General features: G+C 39.8%; 1 protein-coding gene across 6 annotated transcripts in view; it reads right to left on the bottom strand.

Annotated features, from left to right (window-relative positions):
• Positions 1-15,393, bottom strand: part of CSMD3 (CUB and Sushi multiple domains 3) — a 700,243-nt gene that overhangs the window by 276,789 nt on the left and 408,061 nt on the right. For all 6 annotated transcript variants that reach the window (XR_013544184.1, XM_072999268.2, XM_072999267.2 and 3 more), the window contains one exon: positions 15,039-15,151. Coding sequence is in view for 5 of the 6 variants with exons in the window: in XM_072999268.2 (XP_072855369.2) it covers positions 15,039-15,151 (113 nt within the window). In the remaining variant the exon portion in view is untranslated. The remainder of the gene's footprint in view (positions 1-15,038; positions 15,152-15,393) is intronic.

Below are 15,393 nucleotides of genomic sequence, written 5' to 3' on the forward strand. Positions count from 1 at the left end.
GTGTGTGTACAGAAAGAGAAAGAGTATATTGGAATTATTTCAAATTCACTAAATACGTATGTAAAATTATATCATATCATAATTTTAATATACTGTCTCCTATACATCTAATAAAGTTCTATTGGTTATTCCCACCAGTAAAATCCACCACTGCTGGTCCCAAGCCCAGATGAAGTCCCTATAAAACAAAAAACTGTGATGGAAACAGCAAGAAAGCTGCCTGATATACAACATAGCATAGAAGTGGGTCATCATCATTCACACCAGTGCAAGGGCAATGACATACATTTCAGCACCAAATTGCTGCTAATTAGGGAATCACTGGTTATTTTACTCATTACATGCCAAGCAACATGATTAGCACACAATAAGGACTACAACTGTCAACTCATTAACCAGCAGAAATTCACTACAGCAATTTATGGTCCTGAATTTACATGTGTGTAAATAACCAATAGGATTTTGGCCATCAAAGGTACAACATACTTCTAATGTTGGCCTCCCCATAACAAACTGGTGAGTCACATTTAGGTGAGAGCTGTTCAAATACACTTAGCAAGTTTCACATCTGATCAAAGATTTAAAGCTGGATCTCCAATCCAATCCATTCCTATCCTATCCAATCCAAAACACATATCCCTTCCCAGCTGCCACTGCAAAGCTAGAACCAAATCAATTGATCACCTGTGGGAGTTTATCAACAGAAGATTTTGCCTCTATTCATGGCTAATATATCAGCTGGAGAAAGGAAGTAGGTATGTATTTGCTGACAACCTGACATGCAACAACCTAGTTATAAAAGCTGTATAAATTTCACATCAATCAGCCCCACAGTCACACAGTTACACAGTTGCAACTACTGCAGTGTGACAGAGGACCAATACATAAGCATACTAGTGCAACTGGAAATATCCGCTATCAGGCAAATCACAGCTATCAAATAACCATATATCCGCACATCTCTTCTTTACACACTGTATCTACTATGTGACCTAAACTTCTTCTTGTGAGGAAGTCATGTATGTGAGTAAGTCCTGCATTCTAAATTGTGATGCATTAACAAACCCTACGAGGCAGCTGAACAGGTATGTTCCAAAGTCTCTTGGGATGCCAATAAAAGACACAGTGTTAGACATACTTGGAAAAGCTGCAGGAATGCGAAGGGTTAAGGGGCTCTTACCTCTCTGATCCCCCTGCTGTTTCTAGACTCCAAATTCCCTCTGCCTGATGTTGTTTATATTTTTACAAATAAACAGCACTGGGATTCTCCTGCATGCATTTGCATTTATTATACAATTTGTTAGCCCCTAAGCTTCTGAGCTTCAACAATCTTTTGAAGCATAACTCTTTTGAATCAAAACAGTTTGAAATTTTGCATGTTCTCTTTCACTCCTCATACTCTTCATAAATCAAAGGACACTAGGTATGCGTAAATCGCATTACATTATTTGAAAAAAGATGTAAACATGCTTTTTTCTCCAGTGGTGTTGTGTACAAATAATATCAACTGTGGATCATGATGGCAATTTTTAGAGTATCTATTTCAATTGTATTTTATTGTTTTATTTTTTATTGTATTTTAATTGTATTTTGATTGTTGTGAGCCGCCCAGAGATCTTTGGGTAGGGTGGGTGGCATATCAGATAGATAGATAGATAGATAGATAGATAGATAGATAGATAGATAGATAGATAGATAGATAGATAGATAGATAGATAGATAGATAGATAGATAGATAGATAGATAGATAGATAGATAGATAGATAGATAGATAGATAGATAGATAGATAAGACAGACAGACAGACAGACAGACAGACAGACAGACAGACAGACAGATAGATAGATAGATAGATAGATAGATAGATAGATAGATAGATAGATAGATAGATAGATAGATAGATAGATAGATAGATAATGAACATTATCAAACTTCCCTATTCTCGGGTTCCAAACATGCAATATATGTGCAAATTTTCAGACGCAGACTTGAATTTTTCCAAGGGTGATCATTCTCCCCCAGATCTAGGCCATGGGACTGAAATCTATACAGTTCTATGATTATGATAACTGTGTGCTGGCAAGTCAATTCTGAGATACGGTGACTCTTTTCATCCTCTTCCAAATAGAGAATACTCAGAAGTAATTTGCTATTTCCTTCTTCTGCGGGCACCTTGGGATTGTGCAGCTTGCCTAAAGCCTCACTGGCTGACTCTACTCACAGGACATACATTGGGGAATTGAATTCTAAAGCCCTGGCTCCACACTGAACTGCTGAACTACCTACACTGAGTCATTGAGCTATCCAGCAAGCTGATGAACAGTTGCTGCTGCTGCATACTTTGATGTATAACTGCCCAGTCAAAACAACCAGTTCCAAATACACCAGACTGTGATTACATATGACTATAGCAGTAAAATAGAAGACAATATGGATAAAGTAAAATCATGCAAATCAATAAATACAACTCATTTCTTCACTGTTGTAGCAGTTGCACACCACTCCATTTATCTCCCACCAAAAGTGTGACCATTTATGTTGCAGAGACTCTACTGAGCACAATCAAGGTGAGGAGCACAACAGAAGCAGAAAAGGCAAGCTTTTAGGGGTTGGTGGGGAGAGATGCTGTGAAGGCTTCCAAGAGTTGACACTATCAGTTATATTTTGACCAATCGGTCCTGACAGAGCCAGAGAGGCAGAGGCAGAGCAAGAACTGGTTAGTCATCAGAGAATAGTGGAATGAAAGAGAACATAAATGAGTGGAAAATTTTGAGTTGAGGGGTGGGAAATGAAGAGCCTCTTAATAGTTGAAGTTGTGGAGGAAGAAGAGTGATATCACAAGCAGCTTGGCAGGGAGAGTGGAATGAGGAAGTATGCCAGTAGAGGTAAAAACAGCTTCTGTGAAGTTGGGCTGGGGGTAGAGTTTTGGTGCAATACTGCTAGGGAATAAAACTATTAAATGTTTATGAGTCTTATCAGAAGATTTCACTATCTCCAAAATTTATTGGCACGCTACCCAAGGTTATGCTTGGCTGGAATCAATCACTCTCAAAATGGAATAGTTTTGCCCTTCAGCTCCTTTTTCTGATCTTAGAGGTCAGGCACAGTGTTTTGGTGACACACGTAACCTGGAGGAGACAGGAGGGTCACTCGCTATACTAATGAATTTGACAGAATGGGAAACGCTTTAGTCCCCAAAATAAGTAGGTTGCCTTTTTATTTTTTTGTTTCTACAAAGAAGAAATCAGACTGTGAATATAAGATACAGCTTTTAACAGTAGCCAACAGCTTGCTGCAAAGAATGGAGGTAATCTTGTGCTTTGCAAGGAGTAAAAGAATGTAGGAAATGGCTACGCAGTTACATCACTGGATGAACAACATGAATGTGAAAACCATAGTCATTTAAATCAGGGGCTTGTAAATTCCAGAGATCATGGGATTACTTTCTGTTTCCTGGGAGGTAAACAAAAGAAAAGAAAAGAACAATATGAAACAAAATTTGGTGTTGTCAGCATTCAGGCTGCCCTTTACTATGTAAAGCTTGGCAACACAGGCAGAATATTGTGTAGCAATCATGGGCCATTTCCTGGTATTTTGAATCCTGGATACAGAAGCATGATATCTCACATTCATGAACTGCAGGTTTTTTTAAAAAAAGAAATGCATTTCCTGGCTTCCTCTGCCTCCTCCAGCAGCTGGCCACTCAAAGGCAGTGTTGCAGGAATCCCTGCCCCACCTCATCTGACTTGCCAGCTGCTGGGAGAGGCAGAGAAGGGAAATCCGGGCTCCTGCCCAGACTGGAAGATGGTGCAACAGGGAGGGAAGGAGCAACGTGTGCCAGCTAGTGAGCGGAGCTGCTGGCAATGGGGGTGGGGGAAGGGGATGTGTGGCATCTGTGCTGCCAGGCAGATGGCGTATGATGAAGGGGCACAAAGTATTTCGTGTGCATCTCTGAAATCAAACTCTAAAAATGCACTTCTACTTGCAGCCATTTCCCACTGCTTCTCAGTGAGAAGGTCTGCACACTAAGAATATGTTGGGCTGTGGTGTAAATGACACAGGCTTAATGGGCCTGAAGTTCTACATTGAAATTCTAGATTTTCTTTATAACGTGAAGTTACTACACATTTTGAAGCACTGCTGGTTTCATAACCGGCAATAAGCAGAGAGTTGTCAAGTCTTTGGGTCCAGGTCTGAGTCCAAGTCTTTGGTACCAAGCTCCATGCCCCAAGTACAAGTTCCTTTCAAAAACAAGTATTTTTTTCACCATAAGAGAGGGTGAGTGGGTTCTGAGCCGCAAGTCAATTCTGAATAATTGAAAACGAAAGCCGAAGTCAAGTGACTTAAGTCAGACTTAACAGCGAATCCTAGGACTAGAGTCCCCATCTCTCGGAATAAACGTCTGCTCTTTTCAAACACTGCAAAAATATTACTAAAACATGCCCCCCCAAAAAAGAAGAGAGAGCTGTTTTGAAACTACAACATCTATCATGCATTGCAGAAAGTTGTAAACAGAGCTTGCCCTGGTGTGTGTTTTTTATTTTTTATTTTTTTGTAATTTCAAGCAAAGAAGACACTATTGTCCAGAAACGTTTAGAAAAACCTTTGGCTTAAGGAAGTCTCCTCATAAGCAGGGTTACAATTATAGTTATTAATCCATCTTCCCCATTGCACCAATTAAGGCATAAATAGTGTGATAAATGTCACCTTTTAATATGTTGCATAATAGTCATTCCCTATTTCCCACCAGAGAACAGTAAAAATAGCTGGCAGCCAGATGTTGAACCGGATGATAATTACATGAGGGGGTAGCTCATGTATGTCATCAGATGTTAAAGAACTTCCCATATTATTTAAAGGCTAATTTTCATGTCACTGTTAGGCATGGAAAATTGCTGTTTATAGCCTACAGTGACTGTTGAGGGTTTTTTTTAACTTGGATTAATCCCTTTGTAAAGTATTAAAATTGCCTTAATTAAATCTTTTTTTCAAGGTACGAATATTATTTTCCTGCAAAATTAATATTTATGTATTTTCATGTTTATCCAATTTAGGATCATAGGCTGAAATCCTGCTTTGCATAAGAATATTCCTAACATTCAGTTCATTCCTGACTAACAAAGAAGAAGTCCTTGCCATAAAATGTTCCCCCGGGAGGAAAACCAAAACCAACAAAAACAGAAATAGATGGGCAACCTTCACTCTGAAGGTGACTGATGGAATTTAGATCTACATGCACAATCTTCACTTGGGTCCTGGCGATCCACAGCTTGGCACCTAGGCATTGCCCATTCATGAATTGGTTGTTTGGACTCCAAATTCCAGAATTCATTATCTGAATTGCACCTGCCAGACCCACACCTAAATTGTGTTTACCTGGAGAAAGACAGGGTTGGAAGGTTTCATGGTCTAGGCCAAACTCTGCCCTAGTCTACTGTTAGAAAAGAATCTGAATCAGTGCCTGCTGGGAAGGTTTTTTGTTTTTTTAAATGCCACAATTTCCAGAATGTCCCAGCCAGTTTTGGGATTACTTGTTGGAGCGTCTCACCTTAAAGTCATCTGCCTGACCCACAAGATCTTCCCCAAGGGAAGTCCATAAATCCTCTACAAGAGGTAGAGCCTTCTTTGTGGTGGCTCCAACCTTATGGAACCAGCTTCCAGAGGAGGTCTGCCTAACCCCCCTCCCTGTGGACTTCTAGGAAGCAATTAAATTCATTGCTTTGCATGGAGGCTGACCCCAGCTGACCACCTTCCCTTTTTTTTTCTTTGTGCTCTCTTCTCCCATCCTCTCTTTCCCTCCATTCACTCTGTATTTAGTCAGTGCCATCTGGATTTTTTTTTTAAATTAGGGTTATTGCTGTTAGTTTTAATATCTCTATTTTTATTTTTGTTTTCAATTTTATGAGTTGTAACGGGTAGTGCTGTGACACTAACGGAAGCAGGATAATTAATTAATTAATTAATTAATTAATTAATTAATTAATTAATTCTGAGTGCTGAAATCCAAAGGAAAAAACAAACAAACCCAAGAGTAACATTTTCAGAGTCTGAGTCAATTCTACTGGGCATATGTTAGAATCAAACAAATAATATCATAGATCTTCCTAGATTACATGTTGTACATTTTCCCCAGAACAAGCATTAAATTTGCTTACACATAAATGAGATTTTACCATTTAACAGCGTGGGCACAACTTTCCTAGGTGATTGTACAGAGTCTTAACTCACACAGAATGTTAATCTTAGGACACCACCGGCCTACCTTTTCTAATTATTCAAGGTAGATAAGCAGAATTTGTGCCCAATGAATCAAATAATGGCTACCGTATTGATTAAACAAGAATGATATGTTCTAAGACTACCCAACATTTTTCAGGTTTTTTTAAAAATCCCACAACAGCCAAAATTGTCATTGGCGAGATAGCTTTCTCCTTCTGTGCACTGGAGGCAGAAGTCACAAATTTTAAAGAAAAACAGAACTGGAATGAAAAAAATAATGATGATAACATGTTGCAAACTCCTTGAGAGACATTTTACCCATAGGTGTGGCTTCCTAAGAAAATTCCAAGGGACAAAGATTTCCTGCACCATCTGCCTGTTTTGAAAACAGTCAATTAGTGGCTTAATTGACTTGGCACTTTATACTGTACTGTACATATGTTATAGCTGATGAAGCAATTCAGTTTGCACAAGATTGTAGAAAAAGCTGCCTTGCAGCTTTTCAAAAAATTATCCTTACTGCATTTTATAAACATTTTGCATTTTGAGGGTCAGGGAGGGGAAAAAAAGATGCCCAGGGGTTAAAGTCTTTACTGTAAAGCTTTAGCTGTTATGAACACATTACTCCAGTAGGCAAAAAAAGCACCATACTGGCATACCAAATGCTATTTATTATTTATTGACTTTGTTTTGAATGCCTGCAGGAGGATAGCGAAGACCACTGGCTGTCTTTTAAAAAGTGTTTCAGATGCATTTCAGATGGGAGGAGGGCTTTTGATGCATTATGATGATGATGATGTTCTGCAGCAGAACAAATCAACATTCGGTAAATTTTATAAACGGGGATGAGTCTCAACAAAAATTTATAATTTTTAAACTGGGCCTTGGATGAGCACTAAATTTGGTATAGTTGTCGAAGATGGTCTGATTTTTCTGAGTTTGAAAGAAGGGGTTTCAAGTCACGATTTTTTTTAAAAGGTAAAACTGTTTTAATCACCACATGGAGAAATAGGCATCGCAAGGGCTGCTCTCAGCAGTCAGTCAGAACATCCGGGGGAAGGGAGGATTCTGAATATACAAAAGGCCCAGAACTAAGTGCTTGTCCCTCCAGTTGTTCCTTGTAGGTGGGAATAACTGGGTGCTGCTGAGTTCCTTGTGCCATCTGTCTTGGACCGTGATACCTGCCTGCCTTCGTCCTCTATGCCTCCATCTTGGATCTTCCCCTTTCCCCCTCTTTTCATTGATTTGCTTTTTGCTACACCCCCCTGCTTCTATTTGTCTGGATTATTTTTTCTGCCACCAGGAAGCCTGCTTGAGCCCACTGATTTCATTATATCCCCCTACCTACCCACTGATTTCTCCATAGCTCTCACTCTTCTGCTGTCCTCTGACACAGAGTCTGGCGAAACGTTGGGAAGAACAACCCTGAGAACACAGCCAAAGAGCCCGAAAAACCCACAACAACCATCTCACTCTTTTCTTCCCCTTACAGCCTGATGGGTCCACTCTGGTATCAGGCCTATCTAGAAGTGCTACTGTTGCATCCTTGGGGGTAGGCTGCCAACTCATGTGGAGTGCAACCCCGATTTCAGGCCAGCCATCCTCCTTGAACCCCCACCAGGGTTGAGAAGCCTGCCCTGCCAGTGTGTATGTGGGAAATACCAGGCTGGGGTGCACAGATATTCTCCAGGGTGTCTAGATAGTCTCTGCTGAGGCAGCAAAAGTATATTTGACACTCTGAAGACTTAGTCCATTGGAACAGGGCTGGCCTGACCTCCCTGGCTCTTATATGGCCTATTGGCCATTTGCAATTCCTGGTTCCTGTCTTCCTCCCATATTTTCCCCTCCTCACTTATCTTCTCTCATGTTTCATGACCCATTAGCCTTTCTTCATTCATTCCTGCTTCATCTCTTCTCTCTATAATCAAATCTGTGTATCTGTTCCCTTTTTTCTCAACTGTCCATCTTCAGCCTCTTCACCCCATCTGGTCCTCCTTCATGTCTTTGTGTTCATTGTTCAGCCCTCTCTCTCCTTTCCCTCCATTTTCTGTCCTTTGAACCCCCTACTCTCCTGCTTCTGCTTTTCAACTTGTCTGTGAAAGTCAAGATGTGCAGTGCCTATCTTCCACAATGTTTCTAGCTGCTGTTTTAGGCTAGAGTCACTCTCATCACAGCCTAGGTGGGTGGGAGACACAGAGGTGTGCCTCCATGCTTCACTACAGAAGTGTTGAAGAAAAAACAAAACAAAAGAAATGTTCTACAAATGAAGCACCATTCAATTTACTAAATTTGTTCAATATAGATGTTCTCCATCTCTAACCAAAAAAGTCCTTTTTAGATAACAGTAAGTTATGGGGACATGGTGGCACTGCGGGTTAAACTGCAAAGCCTCTGGACTGCAAAGTCGAAAGATCAGCAGTTCGAATCCACGTGGTGGAGTGCGCTCCTGTCACTTGTCCCAGCTCCTGCCAACCTAGCAGTTCGAAAACATGTAAAAATGTGAGCAGATAAATAGGTACCACCACGGCGTTCCATGTCTAGTGGCCACGTGACCACGGAAACTGTCTACCAACAAACACTGGCTCTACGGCTTGGAAACAGGGATGAGCACCGCCCCCTAGAGTCAGACATGACTGGGGAATTGTCAAGGGGAACCTTTACCTTTACCTAAGTTATTTTAGCAATGGCTTGCTTTAAGTTTAATAGTTTGTCAATTATTTTTTCCTCTTGAAAATATGAATCCACTCTGTCATTCATCTTTACCACATATTTTCAGACATGCTGTACATACTTTCAAACATGCTGTCAACAATTTAGACTGGAAATGGATTAGTCTTGAATACAACCAGTACAAATATCTTAATGTGCTTTTCTCAAGGAAAAGATGCAAGCATTGTCTGGTGTAACAAACTTGGCATATCATTTTGCAATAGAGCTAAAGCTAGTCATTAGAACAATTATACCTATCAAAGGACATACTCTCCATATTACATCCTCTATCACACTCAGTGTTATATTTCCAAAAAAACTTACAAACTTCCTTTTGCAACAGTTCACAAGTACTGAAATCCTGAAGAAAGACGTAGCTTTCAGATTGCCAGCTTCACCTACTTCTACCAAATGTCATGTAATTACTTTTACATCATCATATTATATCTTCTCATTACTTTTATTTATTTATCTTCTTTTCCCTTGACCTCAGCTATATCATTGAAATGTCCATTAAATCTTATGACATTGAACAACTAGTAATTCCTATTACTATGCTTATGGGACAAGTTTCACTTCTTGCAGCTTGGAAAGTAGAACAGGGACCTTGGAGAGGTGAGAGCCACCACTCTTCTTGATTTATAAAAACTTCAGGGGGGAGGACTGGCCAAGCGGGAGGGGAGTTTGGTGAGGGTACCAATGAGCTCAAAGAAGGCTACAAGCTTTAACATCACTGGTGCATTTGATGAGGACACAAGAGAGGGCCTTCCCCAAGTTATGCAAATCCCTCCCTCAGGAAGTCAGACTTCTTCTTTGCTACTCTATTTTCTCTTCAGGAGGGCCTTGTTTCAGCAACTTGCGGCCTAAGAGTTGGGCTGCTATTGGGTTTTATTTGTTCTGTCTTTTTGTTTGGTTATTTCCCTCCTCTTCCAGTTTTTCTATTGTTTATTTTTAACATTGTAAAACTGCTTGGGTTCTCTTGAGGAGAAAGCTGGAAAATAAATATTTTAACTAACTATCTAACTAAATATCTGAAGTTTTGCAGATATTCACATTTTTGGTACTACATTTAAGATTCAGAACCATCCTCTGCTCAGTATGAAAATCCAGAGACCGCTATATCATATTATTTTACAGCCAGCTTCCCTGCCAATGAAAACATTAAATCTGCTACACTGCTTTTTGACTACATTAAATAGCTTTGAGATGAAGAAACTGAACAAGCTATTCCAACTATCCTTTCTAGAACATTAATTAAATAATAAAATTTGTGAATCATTAAATCTGCCTCAAACATCAGAATACATTCTTCAGAAATGCTACTGATGTAAGTCTGTATTCCTGAATAATATATTAATTAATAATGCATTCCCAGTCTTAACTTGATGATATAGTTGGAGAATTAGGTACATTCAGTATCTCCAACATCTATTGATCAATTGATTGGTTGATTTCCAAAGCATTTTCAAAATATTTCCCTTCAGTGGATTTCTGTTTTATATTTGTGCAGTAACAGGAGTAAAGTCATTTTTCAACTTGCTAAATACCGTATTTTTCCATGTATAAGACTATACTTTTGTTTAAAATCTTTAGACTAAAAATTGGGGGTCGTCTTATACATGGAAGTAAGCTGAGGAGAGAAAAAACAAGTGGAGGGGAAAGCAGAGATCAAAGTGATCCTCGTTTCGTTTAGTCGTTTAGTCATGTCCGACTCTTCGTGACCCCATGGACCAGAGCACGCCAGGCCCTCCTATCTTCTACTGCCTCCCGGAGTTGTATCAAAAGTGATCCTGCAGTGCTTTGATCTCTTTACCCAAACACTTGCTAAGCCCCACTTCGATTTCTTAATTTTGGGTTAGAAAAATGGGGGGGCGTCTTATACACAGAAAAATACAGTATTTGGTTTAGTTGAAATGTGTAAAGCAGCATTATCTCAAACGCTTTCATTTACCACTGTAAAGAGCTGTCTTCTTTTAAGGAATGATGGAGTGGCATGTATTTAATATTGTTCCCGATTTACCAACTTGTTTTCAAGAGTGGCTGGTTTGAGAGCTGTGTTCCTGACTTACGTTTTGTCACTGGTTATCCATACAGGTTTTCACTTTGAGCAAGAATAAATGTTCACACCCATAATCTTCTAACTACTGAGAAATATAACCAGGTCTACTCTACAGGATCAATAATTCCAAAAACTGTTTTGAAGCAAACCCTGCAGGAGTTTTTTCATTATTTTCCACCTCAACACCTAAACTGTAAGAGAACAATAACCTTGTTTCCAAGAATATTTACAACACTTGTCATGGCTGATAATTTATAAGAAATATTTTGCTGCCTGCTGTAGGACAGGATCCTGTTGTGTACTTAATGTTGACAGAAATAGACGTGCATAACAGTCAGAGACTAATTGCCACTAATTATTGAGTCGATCTTTTACCAAGCCACCAAAATAGAGCACAATGAGGAAGCCAAGTGGAGTTTTAGTAAGAGTGTAAATAGATGGACATTTGTTCTGCAGTTTGTCCAGATTGAGGATGGGCTGGTTCAATCCTTTTCCCAGTGACCACACACCCTACCTACCATAGCAAACCATTCTGCTTCTGACTGATGACTACCTGCACTTTTTTGTGTCCCTGTTTTTTTTCTGGGTTTTGTTTGTTTGTTTTGGGTGTGGGTAGGATCATTCTGTTTTCATTCAGTTTACCTGTGGAGGGGAAGGGAGAGGAAGTTTTGTATTTCTTTTTCAATTGTTGCTAACATATCAGTGATACTTTGAAAAGGCTTTTCTCTGCCCTTAAATGATTAACTGTATCAGTTAAGAATATATATATTTTTAAAAATGGAATGCATCAATTCCCCTCTATGGGTGACCAGGAAGGAAGTTTCCCATTTCTCAAAATCATTAAGCAGCTTAGGCAAACCAAAGAGAAGGAGACCGGACGGGGATTTTGTTGTGTGTGGTTTTTTTCTTTCCCTTTAGACATTTTGCCCATTTGAGATTACTTGCATAAATTTTTTTAATAGAGGAGTATTCCCATTCTACAAAGTCTGTCCCTGGATCTCCCTGGCAGAGAACAATTAGCAGCTGTTCACACTTGTTTTTAACAAGATTATGTAACAGCTACAGATGCACATCTTGGTCTGGTTTATCTCTGTGTGATAAATAAGAAGATGTGATGCTTTTTCTTTATCCTGTGCAGTACAACAGAATTATTATTTTTTCTTTTCTTTTTTTAAAATGTATCAATCTTACAAGGATTTGTGGTGTCCTCTAAAATTGTTTTTGACACATCTCTGTAAATGTGGGAAATGGGAAAATGTGATAACAGTTGCCTTGTTAAATCAACTTTTAGGATAAAGCAACATGGAGAAGTAATTTGCAATTTTTATGATTAAACAATCTATCCTTGTGCACTTGCTCTGTATTTATTTATTTATTTATTTATTTATTTATTTATTTATTTATTTATTTATTTATTCATTCATTCATTCATTCATTCATTCATTCATTCATTCATTCATTCATTTATTTATTGCCCTTATATGCTGCCCATTTAGACATAGTGTACTCTGGGCGCCTCACAAAACACAGAATATAAACAATAAATATGAAGTAACAATTTACAACATTTACACAAAACAAAGTAGATAAAGATAGAGAAAAAGAGAAAGTTATGTAGTGCCCGAAGGGAAGGCCTGTCTATATAACCAGGTCTTGAGTTGGTTTTTGAAAGTGCCCAACGAGGGGACCAGATGAATCTTGGGGGGGAGTGTGTTCCAGAGCCTGGGAACCACTGCCAAGAAGGCCTGGTGTCTTGTTTTTTCTTTCCGGGCCTCCCTCGACGTTAGGCTACTCAGTCGCCCCTCCTGGCTAGATCGGGTGATATGAGTAGATCTAGGTGGGAGGAGGCGTTCCACCAAGTATTGAGGTCCTAAACTGTTTAGGGCTTTATATGTGATCATTATAACTTTGAAATCAATGTGGAATCAAATGGGCAGCCAATGCAATGCGGCCAGAGGGGGAGTAATATGTTGATGTTTCCTCACCCCACTAAGAAGTCTGATCGCTGCATTCTGCACCATTTGGTGTTTCCGCATTAATCTCAAAGGTAGCCCCACATAGAGTGCACTGCAGTGGTCTAATCTCGAGATTACAAGTGCACGGACCAAGGTGGTGATTGCACCAATGTCAAGAAAGGGACGCAGCCAGGCAATCCACCAAAGATGGAAATAGGTGGTGTGGACCATTGATGCCATCTGAGTTTCCAGGTGCTTAACTAAATAAGGGAGGGGAATGGTAATTCTGCATATGATATGTAAACACTATGAAGAAAATATTTCAGGACTTAACTACACATTGCAATACTTCTATTTTTGCATTGTGTGTTTTTTTCAGCCAGAAAGTGGGTGTGCCCAGAATTAATTTAAAATAAACAACCTATGAGGGGATTATTTATTTTAAATTGATTCTGGGTATACTTTTTTAAAAGTCATTTTGCGTGTGTCATCACCATTGCCAGAATAAATACAGTGGTGCCTCGCACAGCGAGGTTAATCCGTTCCGGATTAACCCTCGCTGTGTGAAAATATCGCTGAGCGGGACAGAAAAGCCCATTGGAACGCATTAAACAGTGTTTAATGCGTTCCAAAAGGCTCCTTTACTCACCGTTCAGCGATGTTCCTCTATGGCCGGCAGCCATTTTCGCACCCTCCCCTCGCTTAACGAGGGCGCGAAAACGCTGCGCGCAGCCATTTTGCGGCTTCCGGCAGCCATTTTGTAGCCGCTGAACAGCTGATCGGCGGGTTGCAAAGCGAAGGTCGGTAAGCGAACCACTTACCACCCTTCGCTCTGCGATTTTCGGCGATAGGGGCCATCGGTATGCGATCGCATTTGCGATCGCGAAAACGTCCTCGTAGAGCGAATTCATTGCTCTACGGGGCGCTCATTGTGCGAGGCACCACTGTAGTTTTGTGGGAGAGAGGTTGCTGAGTTTTGGATGCCAAGTGTAACGTGGCTGAGCCACTCCGAGGTCACTGCCAACTCAGGCCTCCCAGAATGCCCACCACACCACTAAACACTCTTGCTGCCACCAACCTTTCCTTTAAGTAAAAAGGACAAGGGTTTCTTTCAAAAATAAAACTTGGTTTATTGATTACAAAAATAAAATAGGTAAATCACTGGAAGATAATCACAATGTAAATCACTTTCTTATTTTGAATCAATCACATAGACATTCCCTCACTGACACTCAGGCATGCAGGCCTCTAAACAAGCTCTCCAGATCTCACTCACTCTCTAACTCTATCAAACTCTCAAACTGCTCTCTCAAACACCATACACACCCCTTTATATCCCAGCTCCTGCCCCTTTAGCACCACCTTCCATCCCCTCATTGGCTGCTGTTCCACTGCCCAGGTGTGACGGACAGGTGAGGGCAGGGCTGAACGTTACACCAAGTACAATGGGTTTTGGATTACAAGAAATCCTGCAGTCGGACCTCTTCCTTTTCCCCCTACCTCTTTCTATTTTAGCACTGTATTGATCCAGTGCTATGCCATGTCAATACTGAACAGAAGCTGAATCTAGCATCATCTGTCTCAACGCAGGCAAGCTTTGCCTTTAAAAAGTCATAAGGTACAGTTGAGGTGAATAATTAAGTTCCCAGTACAGAGGGGGAAAAACAGGAAAAGTGAGACCGAGAGAGCCAAAGTACCAACATACAACGTAGCTTACAACCAGACTAAAATTGTGCACTGAAGATGCACACACCTACACAAAAAACACATAGCATTAAATTGATTTTTAAACACCAGAACCAGCTCCCAATTTAATTCAACAGTGTAGTTGCATCATTAATCTTGCATGGCAAGACTTCTCATGGAGCTTAGATCTTGTCTCAGTCAAAATCTTAACCAACTGCAGGATTTTCCTCATACTGTATATCTAGTAAGAGCAAATTGGTTGAATTAGGTGTATCCTTGAACATTTTGTGACCATAATAAAATACAACATCTTCCCATCAACACAGCAACATAGATTTTCAATATTCTTTACAGTGCAAAAGCCAAGAGTTGCACTCTGTTATTTTTAAATATATCTCTGAATATAGTTACCTTTGTAGTTAACTTTGAAGCCAATTGAGCCCACACTTTCATCAGTTTGAAGGTGCAGCCACATCTGATTGCTCATGCTGACAATTAAATCTGGCACGAAGCTTCCCGTTAACCTAATGATAAACAAAATAAAAATTCCATTAGCTGGAAATTGACTTAAAATTAAAAGATATTTAAAAACCAAGTAAAAGTCCTTGATTACAGCACTCTCAGGACTAGAACATCATAGCAGTGATGGCACTTTAAAAAATAATAAAACTCATCAGGAGAGATAAAGCCAGATGAAAATGTTTAAGTTCTGTATCACTCAAAAAATACCATGAGATAATTTTTATGCCATTCGTGCAGTTGACAC

Source organism: Pogona vitticeps, chromosome 4, assembly GCF_051106095.1.
Source record: "Pogona vitticeps strain Pit_001003342236 chromosome 4, PviZW2.1, whole genome shotgun sequence".
Classification (NCBI taxonomy): domain Eukaryota; kingdom Metazoa; phylum Chordata; class Lepidosauria; order Squamata; family Agamidae; genus Pogona; species Pogona vitticeps.